The sequence below is a fragment of the Microtus ochrogaster genome, assembly GCF_000317375.1.
Source record: "Microtus ochrogaster isolate Prairie Vole_2 chromosome 14 unlocalized genomic scaffold, MicOch1.0 chr14_random_2, whole genome shotgun sequence".
Lineage (NCBI taxonomy): Eukaryota > Metazoa > Chordata > Mammalia > Rodentia > Cricetidae > Microtus > Microtus ochrogaster.
The window spans coordinates 13,265,036-13,281,570 of record NW_004949097.1 but is presented as its reverse complement, the minus strand read 5'-3'; the positions used below and the strand labels follow the sequence as shown (position 1 = coordinate 13,281,570).

At 49.5% G+C, this 16,535-nt stretch overlaps 2 protein-coding genes across 5 annotated transcripts in view; both read right to left on the bottom strand.

Annotated features, from left to right (window-relative positions):
* Arntl2 (aryl hydrocarbon receptor nuclear translocator like 2) overlaps window positions 1-4,091 on the bottom strand; it is a 43,420-nt gene extending 39,329 nt beyond the window's left edge. For both annotated transcript variants that reach the window (XM_005364607.3, XM_026787936.1), the window contains exon 1: window positions 3,965-4,091. In XM_005364607.3, the coding sequence (XP_005364664.2) occupies window positions 3,965-3,992 (28 nt within the window). In that variant the 5' untranslated portion in view covers window positions 3,993-4,091. The remainder of the gene's footprint in view (window positions 1-3,964) is intronic.
* Window positions 4,092-12,781: 8,690 nt separating this feature from the next.
* The window catches only part of Stk38l (serine/threonine kinase 38 like), a 62,589-nt gene continuing 58,835 nt past the window's right edge, over window positions 12,782-16,535 (bottom strand). For 2 of the 3 annotated variants that reach the window (XM_026787929.1, XM_026787930.1), the window contains 2 exons: window positions 15,618-15,713; window positions 13,576-13,795 (listed from right to left, as the gene is read on the bottom strand). In XM_026787929.1, coding sequence (XP_026643730.1) covers window positions 13,576-13,795; window positions 15,618-15,713 — 316 coding nt within the window. Of the gene's footprint in view, window positions 13,796-15,617; window positions 15,714-16,535 lie in introns of all 3 variants that reach the window. The other variant, XM_005364606.3, reaches the window with a different exon arrangement.

Genomic DNA, 16,535 nt, shown 5'->3' with positions numbered 1-16,535 from the left:
AAAAAACAAAAAAAAAAAAAAAAAAAAAAAAAGAAAGAAAGAAAGAGGGAGTGGGAAGTAGCCTGAAAGACGTGAGTGTTGCTTTTCCGGAAAAACCAAGAGAATGAGCGGGAGATGCCCGCAGAAGGACGGCCAGGCCAACCCGCCCGCCCTGTGTGAGAGGCATCCCTCTGCTCTCCCGCCTTCGCCCCCAGCCTCAGGTTCAGCTCATTCCTCGTCCAGGGTGATGAATGCGCTGCTGCCAACCAGGAACCACACAACAAAAGGTGCACGCGTCTTTCATTCTGGAGAAACCTCTGTCCCTCAAACGGACTTACTAGGTTAACTGTCCGCATGGCGGGGACTCTAATGCCACACAGCGAGGCAACTTCAGCAAAGCTGGCTTCCTTTCCAGAAAGAATGCAAATGCTGCATCCTCCTGTCGCCCGCCATTTTCCCTTGTTCCTATTCTGTCCCCTGAACGCACCGCACCATCTCCTCTCTGCGAGATACCCACTGCGGATACTAAAGTGCTCCCTCTTCATAAACTAGACAATGTCTCCCCAGTTTTGAGAGGGGGCCTTATTCTCTGTGGTTAGCCTATCGGGTTTTGCTTTGTCTTGTCAATATGATATAACGGCAGCCCATTTCTGCTGTGGTTTGAACGTGAAATGTCCCCATAGGCTCATGTGCTCAAACACTTGGCCCCCAGGTGGGGGCACTGTTTGTTTGGAAGGTGGTGGACCCTTTGGAGGTGGACTCTCACTGGAGGAAGTGGGTCACTGTGGGCGGGCCTTGAGGTTTGATAGCCAGGCCACACTTCCTGTCTGTTCTCTGCTTCCTGTGGACACAAGGTGACCAGTAGCCTCCCACTTCTTTGGCCATGCCTTCTCTGTTGTGGTGGGCTGTGTCCCCTAGAACCGAAAGCCAGAACAAACCAGTTTCTGAGTCATTTCTTCTATGACACATTCCTAAGGAGAGAAGCCAGGAATAAGCTCTCCTCCAGCCTAAGCCACTACTGACCTCTCTAGGCTGAACTCTGGTTTCAACAGTGTATACTTGGTGGGTCTTTCATGAACGAACCAGCCCTGCCCACACCTAGAGCGAAGTTTCATTCACTTAAGAATCAGAGTCTCTGTCAGGCACTTGATAGGAAAAGGGATCAGAGATGGGAAGGACGGGTCAGGACCAACTCTGCCCTCCTAGGACCCGCATGCCGAAGGTGGAGCCATGAAACCAGCACAAGCAACATGCGGCAAACAGACAGGAGAGCAAGACAGAAACACTGCGGTGTGAAAATAGGAATTCGGAGGGGCTTCTGTGGCAGAGACAATGTCCTGGGGTCATGAGGGAAAGGGAAATTAGAATGTGTGGAAGCTGGGGCCCTCCACACAGCTTACAGTCGGACCCGGCCACTGCCACCGCCTGTGGAGTCAGGGGGTTTAGTCCAATTTTATAAATAAAACTGGAGCTCAGAGAAACAAAATAAGTTAGCCAAAATCACCCAGCTGGTAAAAATGATTTTCCTAAACAGATCTCTACCATAAACAAACAGGAAAGAAACGAAGCTTGTGGCCCAGGATTCAAGTCCAGAAAGAGCCCATAGGCCTTGAGAGTGGGCTCTCTCGTGGTGGGGCATGAGCTTGGCAGGTACAAGGTCCTGGGTTTGATCTGCAGCAGCAGCAGCAGCACCACCACCACCACCACACATACACAGACACACACATGCACAGACACACAAAGAGACACACACACTGCAAAAACATACCCAGCAGATTCTGCAAGACTGTGTGAGTTTTGTATATGAGTGTTTCGCTTATATGGATGTCTGTGTATCCCTTGTGTGCCCTCTGTGACCCAAGAGGCCAGGGCACCAGTCTTCCTGGATCTGGAGTTACAGAGGGTGGTGAGACACCACATGAGTGCTAGGATCTGAACTCAGGCCCTCTGCAGGAGCAGCCAGCGCTCCTCACAGTGGAGCTCTTTGTCCAGCCCTTCCCATGCACCTCGACCTCACCTAATTCCGGGGATCTCATGAAGCAGAAGCTGCTACTGCCCCCACCTTCCAGAGGCGGTGCTAGATTCTAAAAGCGGGGAGGAGCAGGGCACAGATTGGCACACACCAGGGCAGGGCGGGCAGGTGCCTCAGCTTCCCTTGGGTCAGGCAGGCTAGCACTGAGTCCCCGATAGTGCTGAGTGGGCTCTGGGGTTGACTCATGACCTGGATCCCACGCGCCTGAGAAGCTCCTGCTTTCACCATGCTGAGAGCACCCAGCCCATCCTGGAGTAGCTTGTGTGAGGCATTCCTAGAAGAAACTTCGGAGGACGCACTAGGAACAGCAGCTTATGCGAAGCAGTATGGGACACCAGTTTGGGTTTCTGAGTCATGAACATGAACTTGAGCCACTACAGTTGCGGGCCCTCTCCCTAGCTCCACGGGTTCTGGAACCATCTCCCCGGAAGAAGCGCGCTGCTGGGCAGCGGGCTCATTCTCAGCATTTACCCCACAAGCTGGTCCCATGAAACGGTAAGGGAGCAAGCAGTTATGTTTGGCTCATCTTCACTTTTTGTGGACAACTTCAAAGCAGCCCCGTAGTCGTAATTTTTTTCATACAATGTAAGCCGAACTGTATGTTGTCCCACAATCCAGCAGGAGTAGTTTTTAACTTTTGTTTTCCCATGAGCACTTATTTCCAAACGGAAGGGCTTGCAGGCAAAAAGGCAGGACCCTGCTTGGCGTCTGGCATAAGGACCTGTTTTGCAAATTTCCGCAGTAGAGCCGAAATGGCGCCACACTTAGATGACTCTCGCGTAGTGGGCAAGTGACCCTAAACTAAAAGACGTGTTTAGTTGGTGCTCACGGACCGCGCTAAGCATCCCAAATGCTGTTGTAGCTTGTTACCCCTCACAGCCACAGGCCCTAGAGGCCGAGGAAGTCATCAGTCCCATTTTACAGGGAGGAAACTAAGGCACCCAGGGAGAGTGAGGAAGGGACCCTCTTTCAGCAAAACTGCTTTGAGCTCCACACGAGGCCTCTGAAAGGCCACAGACAGACTCCCCACCGTTTATTAAAATCACACCAGTCGGGTAGAGACAGGCCTGCAGCCAGCACTTGGAAAGCAGGTCCAGGTTGAGACGGTCTTACAGCAAGTTCCAGGCCAGCCGAGGGCTACCCAGCAAGAAACCACTCGGTCAGTCAGCCCGGAGTCATATTGGCCTCTCGACTTCTGCACCTGCTTTTACTTATTGTTTTGTTTTTTTCTTCTGCCTCCCACCTGCCTTAAGTAACAGCTTTTTACGATTATCATCTGTGAAGTAATGGCCGCGGTGTTCCAGGGAAGACACCTCCAAGTTTTACCCAAGAGCGAGAGAGGACAAATGAGGCTAAAACCCCAACAAGACTCACAAAACGAAAAGGAACAAGCTGAGGTTACAGCGCTGGCCCGGAGTCCTGGGTTCGACCCCTGGCCCCGGAAGATAAAAGGATTATTCCCCCACCCGCCATCCCAAGCCCACAGCCTGCTTTACTACCGAGGCTAAAATGAGATTGCCAGGGTGCCCGCTCTCCCCACCCTCCCCAGACCAGGACTTGGCACTGGGATGCAGCAAGAGCCTCCTGCAGCACCCTGGAACCCGCTGCTTCTTTCAGAGAGGCGAAAACCGGAGCCTCCGGATGCAGAGGATGCAGAAGCGGGGCGCGGGGAACTGTGCACACAGCTCACCCTCTGCAGGGCGCGGCCGGAACCCGACCCCGCACCCGGGACTCAGTCCCCGAGGCGCTGCACCTGAGCTGGGGCTGCGGGCACCCACCGCCTTGACCCACTGCCCTCAGATGAGACCCTGGTGTAGACATGCAGGAAGTCCCACTCCACCCCCACCACATGCAGTAGGGATCCTGGCTTCACTAAACGGGGACTCCTAGCATAGGGGCCAGCCCGCCATCGGGTATACCCCGGCGCTGTCAGGGTCCCTGAAAACCACCCACCTGGAGCCTCAGCCCTGGCTGCAGCCATTGCGAGCCCCGAAGCCCCGCGACTTCCATTTGCGATCCGGGCGCGGGCTCGGCCACTGAGGCTCCGGTAGCCCTCGCCGGCTCGGGGCGGGACCACGCATCCGCACAGGCGGAGCTTCAGCCGACTGCCCCAGCCAACAGGCTGCAGCCGGCACGCCCTGGGAGGCGGTGGGACCGCTAGCAGGAGGTGGAGGAAAGGGGAGACCCCTGCGTGGTGCCAGGACAGGTTCGCGGGCCCGGCCCTTTTCTGGCTCTAGGCAAGCGCCTAGCTGTGGACTTCCTGGTGTGGGTGTCAACAGCTGTCACGGGGACTTCTGCAACAGGCACAAATGCAATCATCAAGGCTCCTTGGAGCGCTCCACCTCCCTTCATCCTACGCTACGCAGGTACCCCCAGCACACACTGGGTCCAGCCCGCTGGTCGCGAGATGGATTCCTCGGGTACAGTCTGCCTAGGTAAAGCAACAGCAGTGAAAACGACAGGATTTGGCACGGGCCAGCTGGGTCTCCGAGGACTCAGCTGCAGACTCTTGTTGGGTCCAGAGGGCGGAAGGTGTGGCCCTTCTTAGCTACCACTGGGTGCAAGTGAATTCCCTGTCACACAGAGAGACACCGAATTATCAAAAATCTCTTAGTTTCCCAAATGTCAGCAACACGGCCCAGAAAGGACTCCCAGAGCCCGCGGGCCGTCCTAATACCCACCCAAGTCTCCCCAACTTGCTTAGATTCCTACTGCCCAGACAATATGCGTTGTTCAGAGAGGAACCAAGCCTCCACTTCCGCCGTGAGACAGAGCTGTGCCCCTCTTTACCTCTGTCATCCAGCCACTCCCTCAGTCTCTGCTGGAGCTGAATGAGCACCCGTTCATTCCTGTTTCCTCAGTGCGGGAGAGGCTCAAGCGTGAACACTGTAGAACGGGAGCGAATCTTTACTAACAAAACACCTGACGGGATTAGGATTTATGCCACATAAAGAATCCAAAAGACAAAATGCCAAGAAATCAAAAAACCTAATTCAGGAGCTAGAGACACAAAAGAAGCAAGATGAGAATGCCTCACTGATAAAAGGTACCAAGCCACATGGCTGACATAGACAAGAATAATGGGTTAATTTAAGATGTAAGAATTAGTTAATAAGAAGCCTGAGCTAACAGGCCAAACAGCTTATAATTAATGTAGGCCTCTGTGTGTTTATTTGGGACTAAAGGGCTGTGGGACCTGGTGGGACAGAAACCTCAGTCAGCACACCCACAAGGAGGTTTACAACCAGAACTCCAGTCAGAGAGATCAGCTCTCACCCTCTTCTGACCTCCACAGGTTCCCGTGGTACACATAAATAACACTCAGGCAAAACACTCACACACATAAAGACAAATCTTTTTCAAAAGCCCAAACAATAAGTGAGCTAATGAAATGAACAGCCGATTTTCGAAAGACGGGGTACAAATGGCCAAGAAACGTGGAAAAGTGCTCAGAAATGCAAATTCAAACTATTCTGAGATTTCAACTCGGCTAGAACAGACGATGGCCGTCACTCAGAAGGATGTGGCAGAGGGGCCCCCAATATACTTCTGGTGGGAACGTAACTAGCCCAGCCACTGTGGGACTCAGCATAGCGAGGCTTTAAAACTAAAGCATCTAGACGACCCGTCTACCACCAGGGGAACGCGTCCCGGAGACACTGAAGCATTCACCTTTACTGCAGCCCTCGTGCAGCTCAGCGCTGCAGCCAGCCTGCGTCTGCCAACGAATGACTGGGTGATGCGGTAATATATGCACAGAGGAATTCTGTCCAACCACAGTGGACAGGATTGTGTCACGTGCAGGAAAACCAGACAGAGATAACTGTCCTGGATGGATTGTCAGGCTCAGGAAAACACCGTGAATCCTAGATTTCAGGACGTGTATCTACAGAGAGAACCTGTGCACAGGGACAAAGGGGACCGGTGGGGGAGGTGAGGGAGCAGTCCAGAGAATGGATGACAATGCCCTTAGGAAACCCAGGACTATGCGCAATGAACATACTCTGATTTAAAAAAAAAAATGAGTGTTTTTGGCAAGGTCCTTCATAGATAACAGCGTGGAGATTAATAGTGAGGTCTCCTCAGGAGTTCACGTCAGGCATGGCGCCCAATGAGCTTGAATCACCACAGGCCTCGCTTCCTCGAAATGATGATTCATGTCTCCCAGAGCCTGAAAACAAAGGGAAGAATGCAGTCGCCCCCCCCCCCAAGAAAGCAGGAGGCTGAGGGCCCAGGCCAAGGCCAGGGTCCTTGGGGCCACTGCCCTGTCTAGTGCCCCCAGCCCCCCCAGTCAGGTTTACATCCCTACTTGTGTTTATGCCTGGAAGCTTTTTTTCTAGACAAGAGGTTATTTTTTTTGTTTAAAAATAATAGCTGGGGTACACACTTGTAATCCTAGCACGTGGGGGTAGAGGTAGAAAGACTGAGTGGTGGACAAGGTTATCCTTGGCTACAAGTTCATTTGGAGGCCAGCCTGGGCTGAGACTGTCTCAGCCCCACAGGGGAGGGTGTGGGGAGGGCTGGGAATGTGATCTTCAGAACCCCACAAAGCCACCCTCGTGGTGCATGGATGCAACCCCAGTGCTGGAGAGCTGAAGGCTGGATGATGGGGGAGGGAAGCTCGAGGTCATCCTCAGCTGTAGTTAGTTCAAGGCTAGCCCAGGCTGCATAAGAGCCTATCTTAAGGACGGAAAGGTACTTTCTCGTTTCTAGCCAGTAGTATCCCTTACTTTCCCCCTTGGGAAATTTTTGAGAAAATAGTTTTGAAACCCAATTTACAGAATCTTGGCTAGTTCTTTCTGGTCAACATGGGTTGGTCCTGAGCTCAGAGCCCAAGAATGACCTGGTGTGGCAGGAAGCCTCGCTCACCCAAGTGGGCAGTATTCTGCTTCACTGCTAAAGATCCTGTATGATCAACTTCCAGAGTAAAGCTCGTGTTATTTTGCCCCCCTAGGAAGGAATCCTCTTTACAACCATGATTGGGAGAGCTTTCCCGACAGCTAGGATCAAACAACAGCATAGTTAATCACACCTAAGATATTGCCCAAGGTTCATAAAAATAACAAATAGCCAATTTTGAGCTCTTAAGAGGTTGAAGAGAAATAACTCTACCGATAATACTTTGGAGTGAGAGATCACCATGGAGAAATGGAAGCTCAAATCTTCATCGTGTCTAGATTGACAGACCCAATATGGACTTCTGGAATAAGGATGGGCTTGGGTTTGGCCTCAGACAGGGAGGTGTGGCAGAGAAGACACTGGGGAAAAAACATGGTGCTGGGAGAGGGAGAGAAACAGGGATGCAGAAGGATTGGAGGAAGGCCTCTTCAGAGGGCAGTTAGGAAGTTCTACTGGGTAATTTGAACCTAAACAACTTCAGCAAAGCGTCATCCTGTTTTTCAGTGTTTTTGGAGTTGTCTCTATTAAAAGCCCAAACATTTTGAAGCAGATTGTCTTTACGAAGTAGGGCCCACAGTGTGGGGCTCTGTGGTGCTTTGGTCTTCACCCACTGCGCACAGCCTGTGAATTTCTGTAGTTGCTCTCACAGTAAGCAACAAGGAACAGATCACACTCTGGAGCGTTTACTGGTAGCCTTTCCAGACTCGCTCAGTAACCCCACATGTTAGGAGCCAATTTTCTCCTAAAATCATTGCAGAAACCATCACCCTAGGGGAGTCTGCAGAGAACTTCACACCCCTAATTATGTTAGGAATCGTTCTATTGACAGAGCCTACCCCACACCCAAATTGGCTGTTAATGGAGAGCTATCTGTTAGCAGAACCCACTTCACACTCCAAACTACCTAGGGAACTAGGTGTGGCAACTCGTGACTCCTTGGCCTACAGTGACCTGACCGAAGATAACCTCCTGCCTACGTGACCAACACAGACCACGTGACCAACATGAACCACGTGGCAAAAGCTCAGACCCCTGTGCCCACCCCCCAACTCCATACCCTATATAAGTTGTACCCCTTCTCTAATAAACTGAGGCTTCGACAGGAATCCCAGCTTGGCCTCCTTCCTCTTTTCTAGCTCATATCTTACAGATAGCGCCTCTCCGGGACCCTGGAATAACTGACCTGCCAGATGGGTTTACTAACCCTAGACTGGTGACCCGTCAAGGCAATCAACACCCACATGCACTCAGGAGAGCCTGGTCTCAGGGTGAGAACTACCAAGTTCTTCCCAGTAAGTCCCATCTGCTCCAGGATGCAGGGCTTCGTTATAAATGGAGAGTTTCGCCGGGCGGTGGTGGCGCATGCCTTTAATCCCAGCACTTGTGTCAGGAGCCGTTTTCCCCCAAAATTATTACAGGAACCATCGCCCTGGGGAGTCTGCAGAGAATCCCACACCCCCAATTGTATTGAGAACTGTTCTACTGACAGAGCCTACCCCACACCCAACTATCTGTTAATAGAGAGCTATCTGTTAGTGGAACCTGCCCCACATTCCAAACTATCTAGAGAACTAGGTCAACTCGTGACTTCCTGGCCGAGGAATCGTGACCTGACCTATCGTAACCTCTTGGCCTACGTGACTGACGTGTACCACGCGGCAAGAGCCCAGGCTCCTGTCCTCCCCCCCAAATTCCTCATCCTATATAAGCTGTAACCATACTCTAATAAACGGAGGCTTTGACAAGAACCCCGCTTGGCCTTCTTCCTCTTTCTTGCCCGTATCTTCCAGATAGCGCCTCTCCGGGACCCTGGAATTAATGAACTGCCAGGCAGGTTACACCCTTAGACTGAGTAACCCGCCAAGGTGGTTTACACACTTGGGAGGCAGAGGCAGGCGGATCTCTGTGAGTTCGAGACCAGCCTGGTCTACAAGAGCTAGTTCCAAGACAGGCTCCAAAACCACAGAGAAACACTGTCTTGAAAAAAAAATGGAGATTTTCTATATCTAGATTATGGATAGAGGAAGGAGAGATTATTTCTCCAAGTGAGAGAACAATAAAATCCTGGAAAAAAAACCATAATCAGGTATAGATCAGACAAGAATGAGACAATCTGGCTGATGACATGGCTCAGCGGATAAGGGCAACCCCGGCTCTTCCTGAGGACAGAAGTTAAGTTCTCAGAAGCCACCCTGGGCAGTTCATAACCACCTGTGAACTTCTGACTCCTCTTCTCAGAGGACATTGTACAAACCCACAATACAAATTGTAAGTTTTTCCTTTTAAAAGAATGAGAGAATCATCAAAAGGGCTTTGTGTGTGTGTGTGTGTGTGTGTGTGTGTGTGTGCACGAGAGAGAGAGAGAGAGAGGGAGGGAGGGAGAGAGAGAGAGGGAGGGAGAGAGAGAGAGAGAGGGAGAGAGAGAGAGAGAGAGTGTGTACACTTGAATTAATACTTTTCTAGGGTTTGGATACTCTGGAAGCAGTCATGGTGTTTTGCTCAAGACAATACTGTACCAGCAAGAGCAAGTACAAAGAGAGCTAGGCCCAACAGTATTTGTCCTAGTGGAGGGATTTAACAGTTGTCTTTGACTACAGACGTTTCAATGCAAAGGTTAGTGAACACCCTCCTTCCTAATTTAGACACAGCACCTGAGTCAACAGTAGTTGGGCCGCCCACTCCTGACTGGGTTGAGGAATTAAGCGGGAACTCCGTATTTCTTCATGATCATTTTAGAGGGAATGAGCCTTCCTTGGAGAGCGGCAGCTGGGAAGACAGAAGCACACGAGAAAATCTGATGTACTCCGGGGACTCCCCAGAGCGCGAGGAACCTGGGACCTGGGAACCCAGCACGGTGGTTCTCATTGCTCCAGTCCTATAGGCAGGTCAGGAAGGAAGGATGGGAACCCGCCTGCAGCTCACTGGCCCTGACAGACGAGTGCACTGCTGTAGACTGAAGACCATTGCTGTTGCTGTCTCCCTCCGAGACAGGGTCTCCCCGTGTGACCCAGACCAGGCTTGCGGGTGACAAGAGCTCATCTGTTCAATGTTCCGAGAAGAAGCCCGGTTTGGTTTCCAGTATCCATGGATGTACAAGTGAGGCCCACCCCGGGACCAGGCCCGGTACCAGTTAATAGACAGTTGACACGGTCACAGTCACACACGGGGCCCTTTGCGGCACGTCATTTTTACCATGTCTAATTACGCGGACGTGTGACTGCAGATGCCACAGTCCTCTGATCCCCCAGAGTTTACAAGCGACTGTGAGCAGCCTGTGCATGGGTCCTCTGTGAGGGCGGTGCTCACTCCTGACTGCTCAGCCATCTCTCAGCACCCCCAGGTTCCTAAAAACTTGACGCTGTGTGAGGACTGATGCTCCCTCTCTGGCGGAGGACAAAGCAACAGGGATGACAGTCATAGAATGAAAGGGGTTCACACTCCCATGTTTGTGTGATGGGGTCATTTCCTTACCGTGGGGCCTTGTGTCGTCTGCACTTGTTCCTACTCCGTGTGTTTTCAGCTATGGATCCCAACAATTTTAAACCCACACTTGGTCAACTGTTTCGACTGTTTAAATGTACTACGATCCAGGCTCCAAATACTTGAGCCTTTTCATGACGTGATCATCAGGTGAACAAGATATTCTCATGACGTGATCATCAGGTAAACTAGCTATCTTCATGATATGATCGTCAGGTGAACTAGCGATTTTCATGACATGATCTTCAGGTGAACTAGCTATATTTGGTAATTTCAATCACAAAATAGTATTTAAGTTTTAGATAGCACCAACCTGCAAACAACAACAACAACAACACACACACACACACAAAGGGAAATAAAGAAACCCCACCAACAGAACTTTCAGAAACATGGTTTTTATTCTCGCTGTGCCTTCTTGCTGCCCAACAGTCTTCAAAACGCTGGACTCGGAAGCGTGCTGGTTCTGGACAACTGCTGAATTATATTGGTTTAAAAAAATAACTACAATACACTTTTATTTCTTTATTCCTTTTAAAGCAGCATTCCCTGCTCACATTTTGTAATAAAAATCTAAAATATTTCTAGTAGTCCCACTATTTATTAAGTGTAGGCTTCCTAAGATTTTCCAGAAATAAATGCACTGGAATTTGAAATAAAACGACAAGTAATAGTGATCACAGCAAAATGGCTGCTTTTGAATTTTAACAATTCAAAGAGAGAATGTGCCAGGTAGCCAGGGACTCTCATCTGACCCTTAAGTTACTCGCAGGCCTTAAAGACAGGTAGCTACTACTCCAGGTAGCTACTACTCCTGACAGCATGGACTGTCTAAGGATCTTCTGCACCAGAACATGGAGAGTCAGTGGACAGCGTGTACAAAGCGATGCATGTCTTATAGAGCTGTGCTGTTGTGGGAATAAACAAGCCCTATCTTAAACCTTAGCAACCAACGAATGCTGTTAATGTCCCACAGCTGCCTTTTCACTGAACTAACAGCTGCTCGGTCACCTATGGCTAAGTGGTCGCTGCTGCTCCGGACAGCCTAGGCTTTCACGCCTGCAGACTCAGCTGTGAGTAACTGCTCTGACACAAAGGTTTCAATGAAAAAGCAAAAGACTGTATTAAAACAGGAAACCAATAAGTCCGGATTATACATACTTTATCTTAGAGAAACCCAAACCATGGAGTACATGGTAAACCTTCTTTGACCCGATTAGAGACTAGAGAAAATGTCACAGGCTTCTGTCTCCTACATTACGTGATTCACCTGAGATACGGGGATCTGTAAGGGACAAGTCAGTCTCAGGGCACCTTACAAATTATCTGCTTAATTTGCACCATGACTCATATTTTTAGCTTCCAAGCGGCAGGCACAGACTTTAGACAGTAGCTTAAGAAAGGCTTTCCTGAGAAATCCCTGACGGCCTCCACCACCAGGAGACCTGCTTCTCCCAACAGGGAGGTCAGAGGAGTGCTGTCCCTACGTGGTGGAAACAAGCTGAGTAATTCTTCTTCACAGCACTCCCAACCCTCCCGAGCTACCTGCACTTGACAACACTGTCTTCCTGCGGTAGCTAGGCAGTTATTGCATCTGAGCTGGAGAATCCAGCCTACTCACTGCACCAGTCAAGCCCCATACACAGCCAGGGGCCTTTGCCGCTGAATACCTTTGAAGCAGGTGAGTTGCAGAAACCCATACATCCCGCATAAATTAAGGCAGCTAGTTAAAGTCATCAGAGAGATGAGCTCTCCACCGTGTCCGGTCTGCTTTGATGAAAGACGGCACAGCCAGCAGCGGTGCTAGAAAAGCAATGCTCTCAGGAGAGACATGGTTTCACCTCCATCACATGTCCATCACAACGCTCAGTCCTCAGAGAGACACGGCTCCCAATGAATCCCTGCTCCACCTCCATCACAGAGGATAAACATTACTCGCTCGCTGAGACGTTATTCTCAACAACAGCTTAGGTAACTAAACCTCTTCAGAAAGTCAGTTCAGAATCAAGATGCTGAGCAAGATAGGATGATGTAATCATTAGGGGAGTACCCAAGGGATTTGATGCTGATGTTTTCTGCCTAGTCTCCAACCTCCTCTCCCCTGCCCCCCCCCCGGCCCCGCCTGTACTCGCTTCCTTTACTCCATTGAGGGCTTTAACCACATTGATGAGCTAACCACAAACAGGGCTGGCCTTTGTCATGGGTCCGCCATGGAGTGTGGCACCCCAGGAAAGCAGAATTCCACTCACCACTGACAGCCACTGTTCAGGATCTTTGGTTCATTGGCAAACAATGACACTAATGGTATCAAAGGGAATGAACGTCACCAGCAAAGAAGGAACGCATACTCCTGCTCTTCACGTGTCCACTGACAGGATCAGAAGTCTGACATTTAAAAAAATATTTAATAAAAATACTCTAGGTTCTACAAGCAGCTTTCATGGTCATTTCTGAAACTCAACTCACCATCACCCTGTTAAAATAATGCCTGTCCTCTTGTTAAAAAAGAAGTCCTCACGTCACAAGAAAAGTAACCGACATTTGCACAAACGTCTCCCTGCGTGTGTAAAACAGTTGCTACCCCGTCTCAGCACAGTCAACCTTGGCAGATGCTGGAGGGAGGCAGACACGGTCACCCTGACAGAAGCTCGTCTTCCCCGCCCCGGGATCTGTGTGAGCGCCTGGCAGGAAATCCTAACGCTTACTTCTCCTTCAGTTCCTTAGGACCGGCACGGAAACCGTCTTCACCTAGAGCTGTGATGTCCAAACCAGCAGGGCGAATGTTCTAGCAGCAGCTACAGATGGCCTTTTCTTTTTACTGATTCAAGACTCATGCACTTTGCAGTGAAGCAGAGACACGGAGAGTGATCTCCGGCTGCCGCGGAGCGGTCAGTGTTACGCAGCTCTGGCTGGATTAGTGTTGTAGTGGGGAGCTCAGCACGTGGCGGGATGGACCTCAACATGCACGTAGGCCGTGCAGTTAGGAGGAATGTCCGTTCCTTGTTCCAGTACCTTGTATAATAAAGTTAATAATAATAATATAAAAAAAAAGCCGAGCGATTCCTGTAGCAGTCTCAGAATCTGACCCTGTAGAAGTTCCTCGGGCTGGTAAGTGCCTAGTGCTGACGCCGCCAGCCCGCAGAGGCAGCTACCTGAGTTCTCGGCTGCGGGACTGTGCTCATCACTCATAATTTCCCAGCTTTCATGTACGTGGGGATGGAGCCACGCTGAGTCAGCCCTTCGAACCTTTTATAGGTGTAATTGAGAAAAACCCAGTCTTTGGATTTGTAGTCGGGCTCCGCAGCATTCGGCACCGGCTGTAAGATGTCAGACTCAGGGAAATCATCAAAGTTGGAGGTGTCGTCGATACTCTTGATTTCTATCGGGATGGCTGCCGGCCTTTCCCTGAAAAAGACAATTCATCAGCCACGGTGAATCTTCTTGAACTCTAACTCGCTCTGTAGACCAGGCTGGTCTCGAATTCACAGAGATCCGCCTGCCTCTGCCTCCCAAGTGCTGGGATTAAAGGCGTGCGCCACCATCGCCCGGCTCTTCTTGAACTCTTAACTGTTCAACAAACCGTTCTTGAAAGCCCTGCCCACCACTTCACGGGACAGGGGACCAAGGGTGTCTGCTGTGCATCTGAACACAGCTACGTGGGTGTCAGGATAGCTGAGGTGACCTTTTACTAAAACGTTTGCATTTACTTGGAAGTTTCACACTCTGCATGAAGACACTCTCTTGCTTTGCCCTGCAGTCCTGGAGACTGAACACAGCTAGGCGATACTCTTCCACCGACACAGTCTCCTCAACCCTTCATGCTATTTTTTCTTAAGGTGAAAAAATAAGACCCAATGAGAGAAAAATTAGAAGAGAAAGAATTTTTACTTTTTTTACTTATTCGTTTGTCTTTTGAGACAGTTTTTCTTGGCTGTCCTGGAACTCACTTTTTGGCCAGGCTATCCTTGAACTCACAGAGATCTGCCTGCCTCTGCTTCCCAAAGGCTGGGAATAAAGGTGTGTGCCACCACCCTGGGTAAGAGGTGGCCTTTTACTGAGAAGATTTTATGTGGTGTCAAGTATATGGGAGACAGTGAGATCAATCTAAGTGAGGCAGGGCTACAATTCTAGAAAAGATCTGCATACACAGATATCTGTCTGCAAAAGAGGGGACACGCATGCGTTTGTGATAAGGTCTGAATGCAAAAACGTGTCGACTGTAGGAATTTAAGACAATCAGAGAGGTTAGGTTAAAAAAACATCTCCACAAAAATGCTTTCTTATAGTAAAAACATTTAACTATAGAAATAGATAAAAGAAATTATTACTAAAATTTTTAAGTTAAATTTATTGACTTACGATGCACACACGCATAAGCACACATGCACGCGTGCGCACACACACACATGCGCATACACACGTGTGCGCGTACGTACACACACACCACAGAAGAGCGGAGGTCAGAGGACGTCACTCAGGAGTTGGCACTCCTTCTGCCACACAGGGCTGGGGACTGAACTCAGATCTTCAGTCTTTCCCTGCTGAGTCACCTCAACCCCTTATCGGTTTTTATTTTTCCACAAATTTTTAAAGGCTCTACTAGGTGCTAAGCCTACAAAATTATGCAAAAGCATGTACCGTCCATGTCTGTACAAGAGTTAGTCTTGTGCCCAGTGCTTTCATGAGTACATACTGTACCTTTCTCGTCTTCCCCGAGGAACTCTTAACACCTTGTCCACGGTGTCTTACCCACAATTTCCAGACCCGGGCATGAAGATTATGGAAGTTTAATTAAGACTCAACTGAGTGGAAAGAGCCCCAACTGTGGCCTCTGTGACCACCCGTTCCTGTCCTGTGACTGTTTCCGGAACTCATCGAGAGCAGCACAGCAGATGGTTCTCAGACGAGGCAGGACTGCTTCCTCTCCTCAGTTCTCAGCCTTCCTGATGCTGCAGCCTCCTTACAGCTAGCTCCTCACGCTGTGGGGACCCCAACCATAACCCTATCTTCGTGGCTACTTCGTAACTCTATCTTTGCTGCTGCTATAAATCATGATGCAATCGTGTGGTTTTGATGGTCTTAGGTGACCCCTGTGAAAGGGTCGTTCAACCCCCTCCCCGAAGAATCATGACCCACAGGTTGAGAACCCCTGGTCTTGACAAATCAGAGGCACAAGAACCACCAAATCCAGAAGCTCATTTTTCTCAGTCCAGGCCTCAGAACATACCTGATATGTCCCCAGTCTACACCCTCAAAGAAGGGGTGACCTTTGATCTCTTCTACACCACCATTCCCAATTCTGTTTTCAGAATCAGTACAAAATCTGGAAAAGGAAACCAATCATCAGTCACATCTTTCACTTAAAACACTCTAAATGAGCTGGGCGGTGGTGGCACACGCCTTTAATCCCAGCACTCGGGAGGCAGAGGCATGCGGATCTCTGTGAGTTCGAGACCAGCCTGGTCTACAGAGCTAGTTCCAGGACAGGCTCCAAAGCCACAGAGAAACCCTGTCTCGAAAAACCAAAAAAAAAAAAAAAAAAACAAAAAAAAAAAAACCCAAAATACTCTAAATGTATAACTTCAAATGTTTTTAGGAAGCATGTTCTTACTGAGTTTACTCTGGGAGAAACGGGGAAATACAAATCACCACAAGTATCTACCATTTAGATATCCCATCAATATTCCGAATCTATTTCTCTTCATCTCTCATAATAATATTAAAAATAGTGTTGACACATTAATGATTATTTTAAGACTCTTTTCCACTTAGTATACTAATAAAGTTTCTCAATGCTGTTCAGTGTTTTCCTGTGAGGTGATTTTTTGAGACCCGTGTACGGAGACATCAGAGTGTAACATCCATCTCCGCTGCTGAGGACTTACATGAGTTCCAACTTTTCACAACTAAAATAGCACAACTTTGCCCCTACGTGGTTATATGCTCTATTAAATCCTAGAAATAAAACTGCTGGTCGAAGGTCATGTGCAGTTTGATAATTTTACACAATATGCTGCCGGCTGGCCACTCACAAGGGTTGTCACACTTCATGTCCTGCTGTGGGGTGTCTGTGCACCATGTGAAGATCTGGTGCTGTGACTGGGGTGTCCTGCTGTGGGGTGTCTGTGCACCATGTGAAGATCTG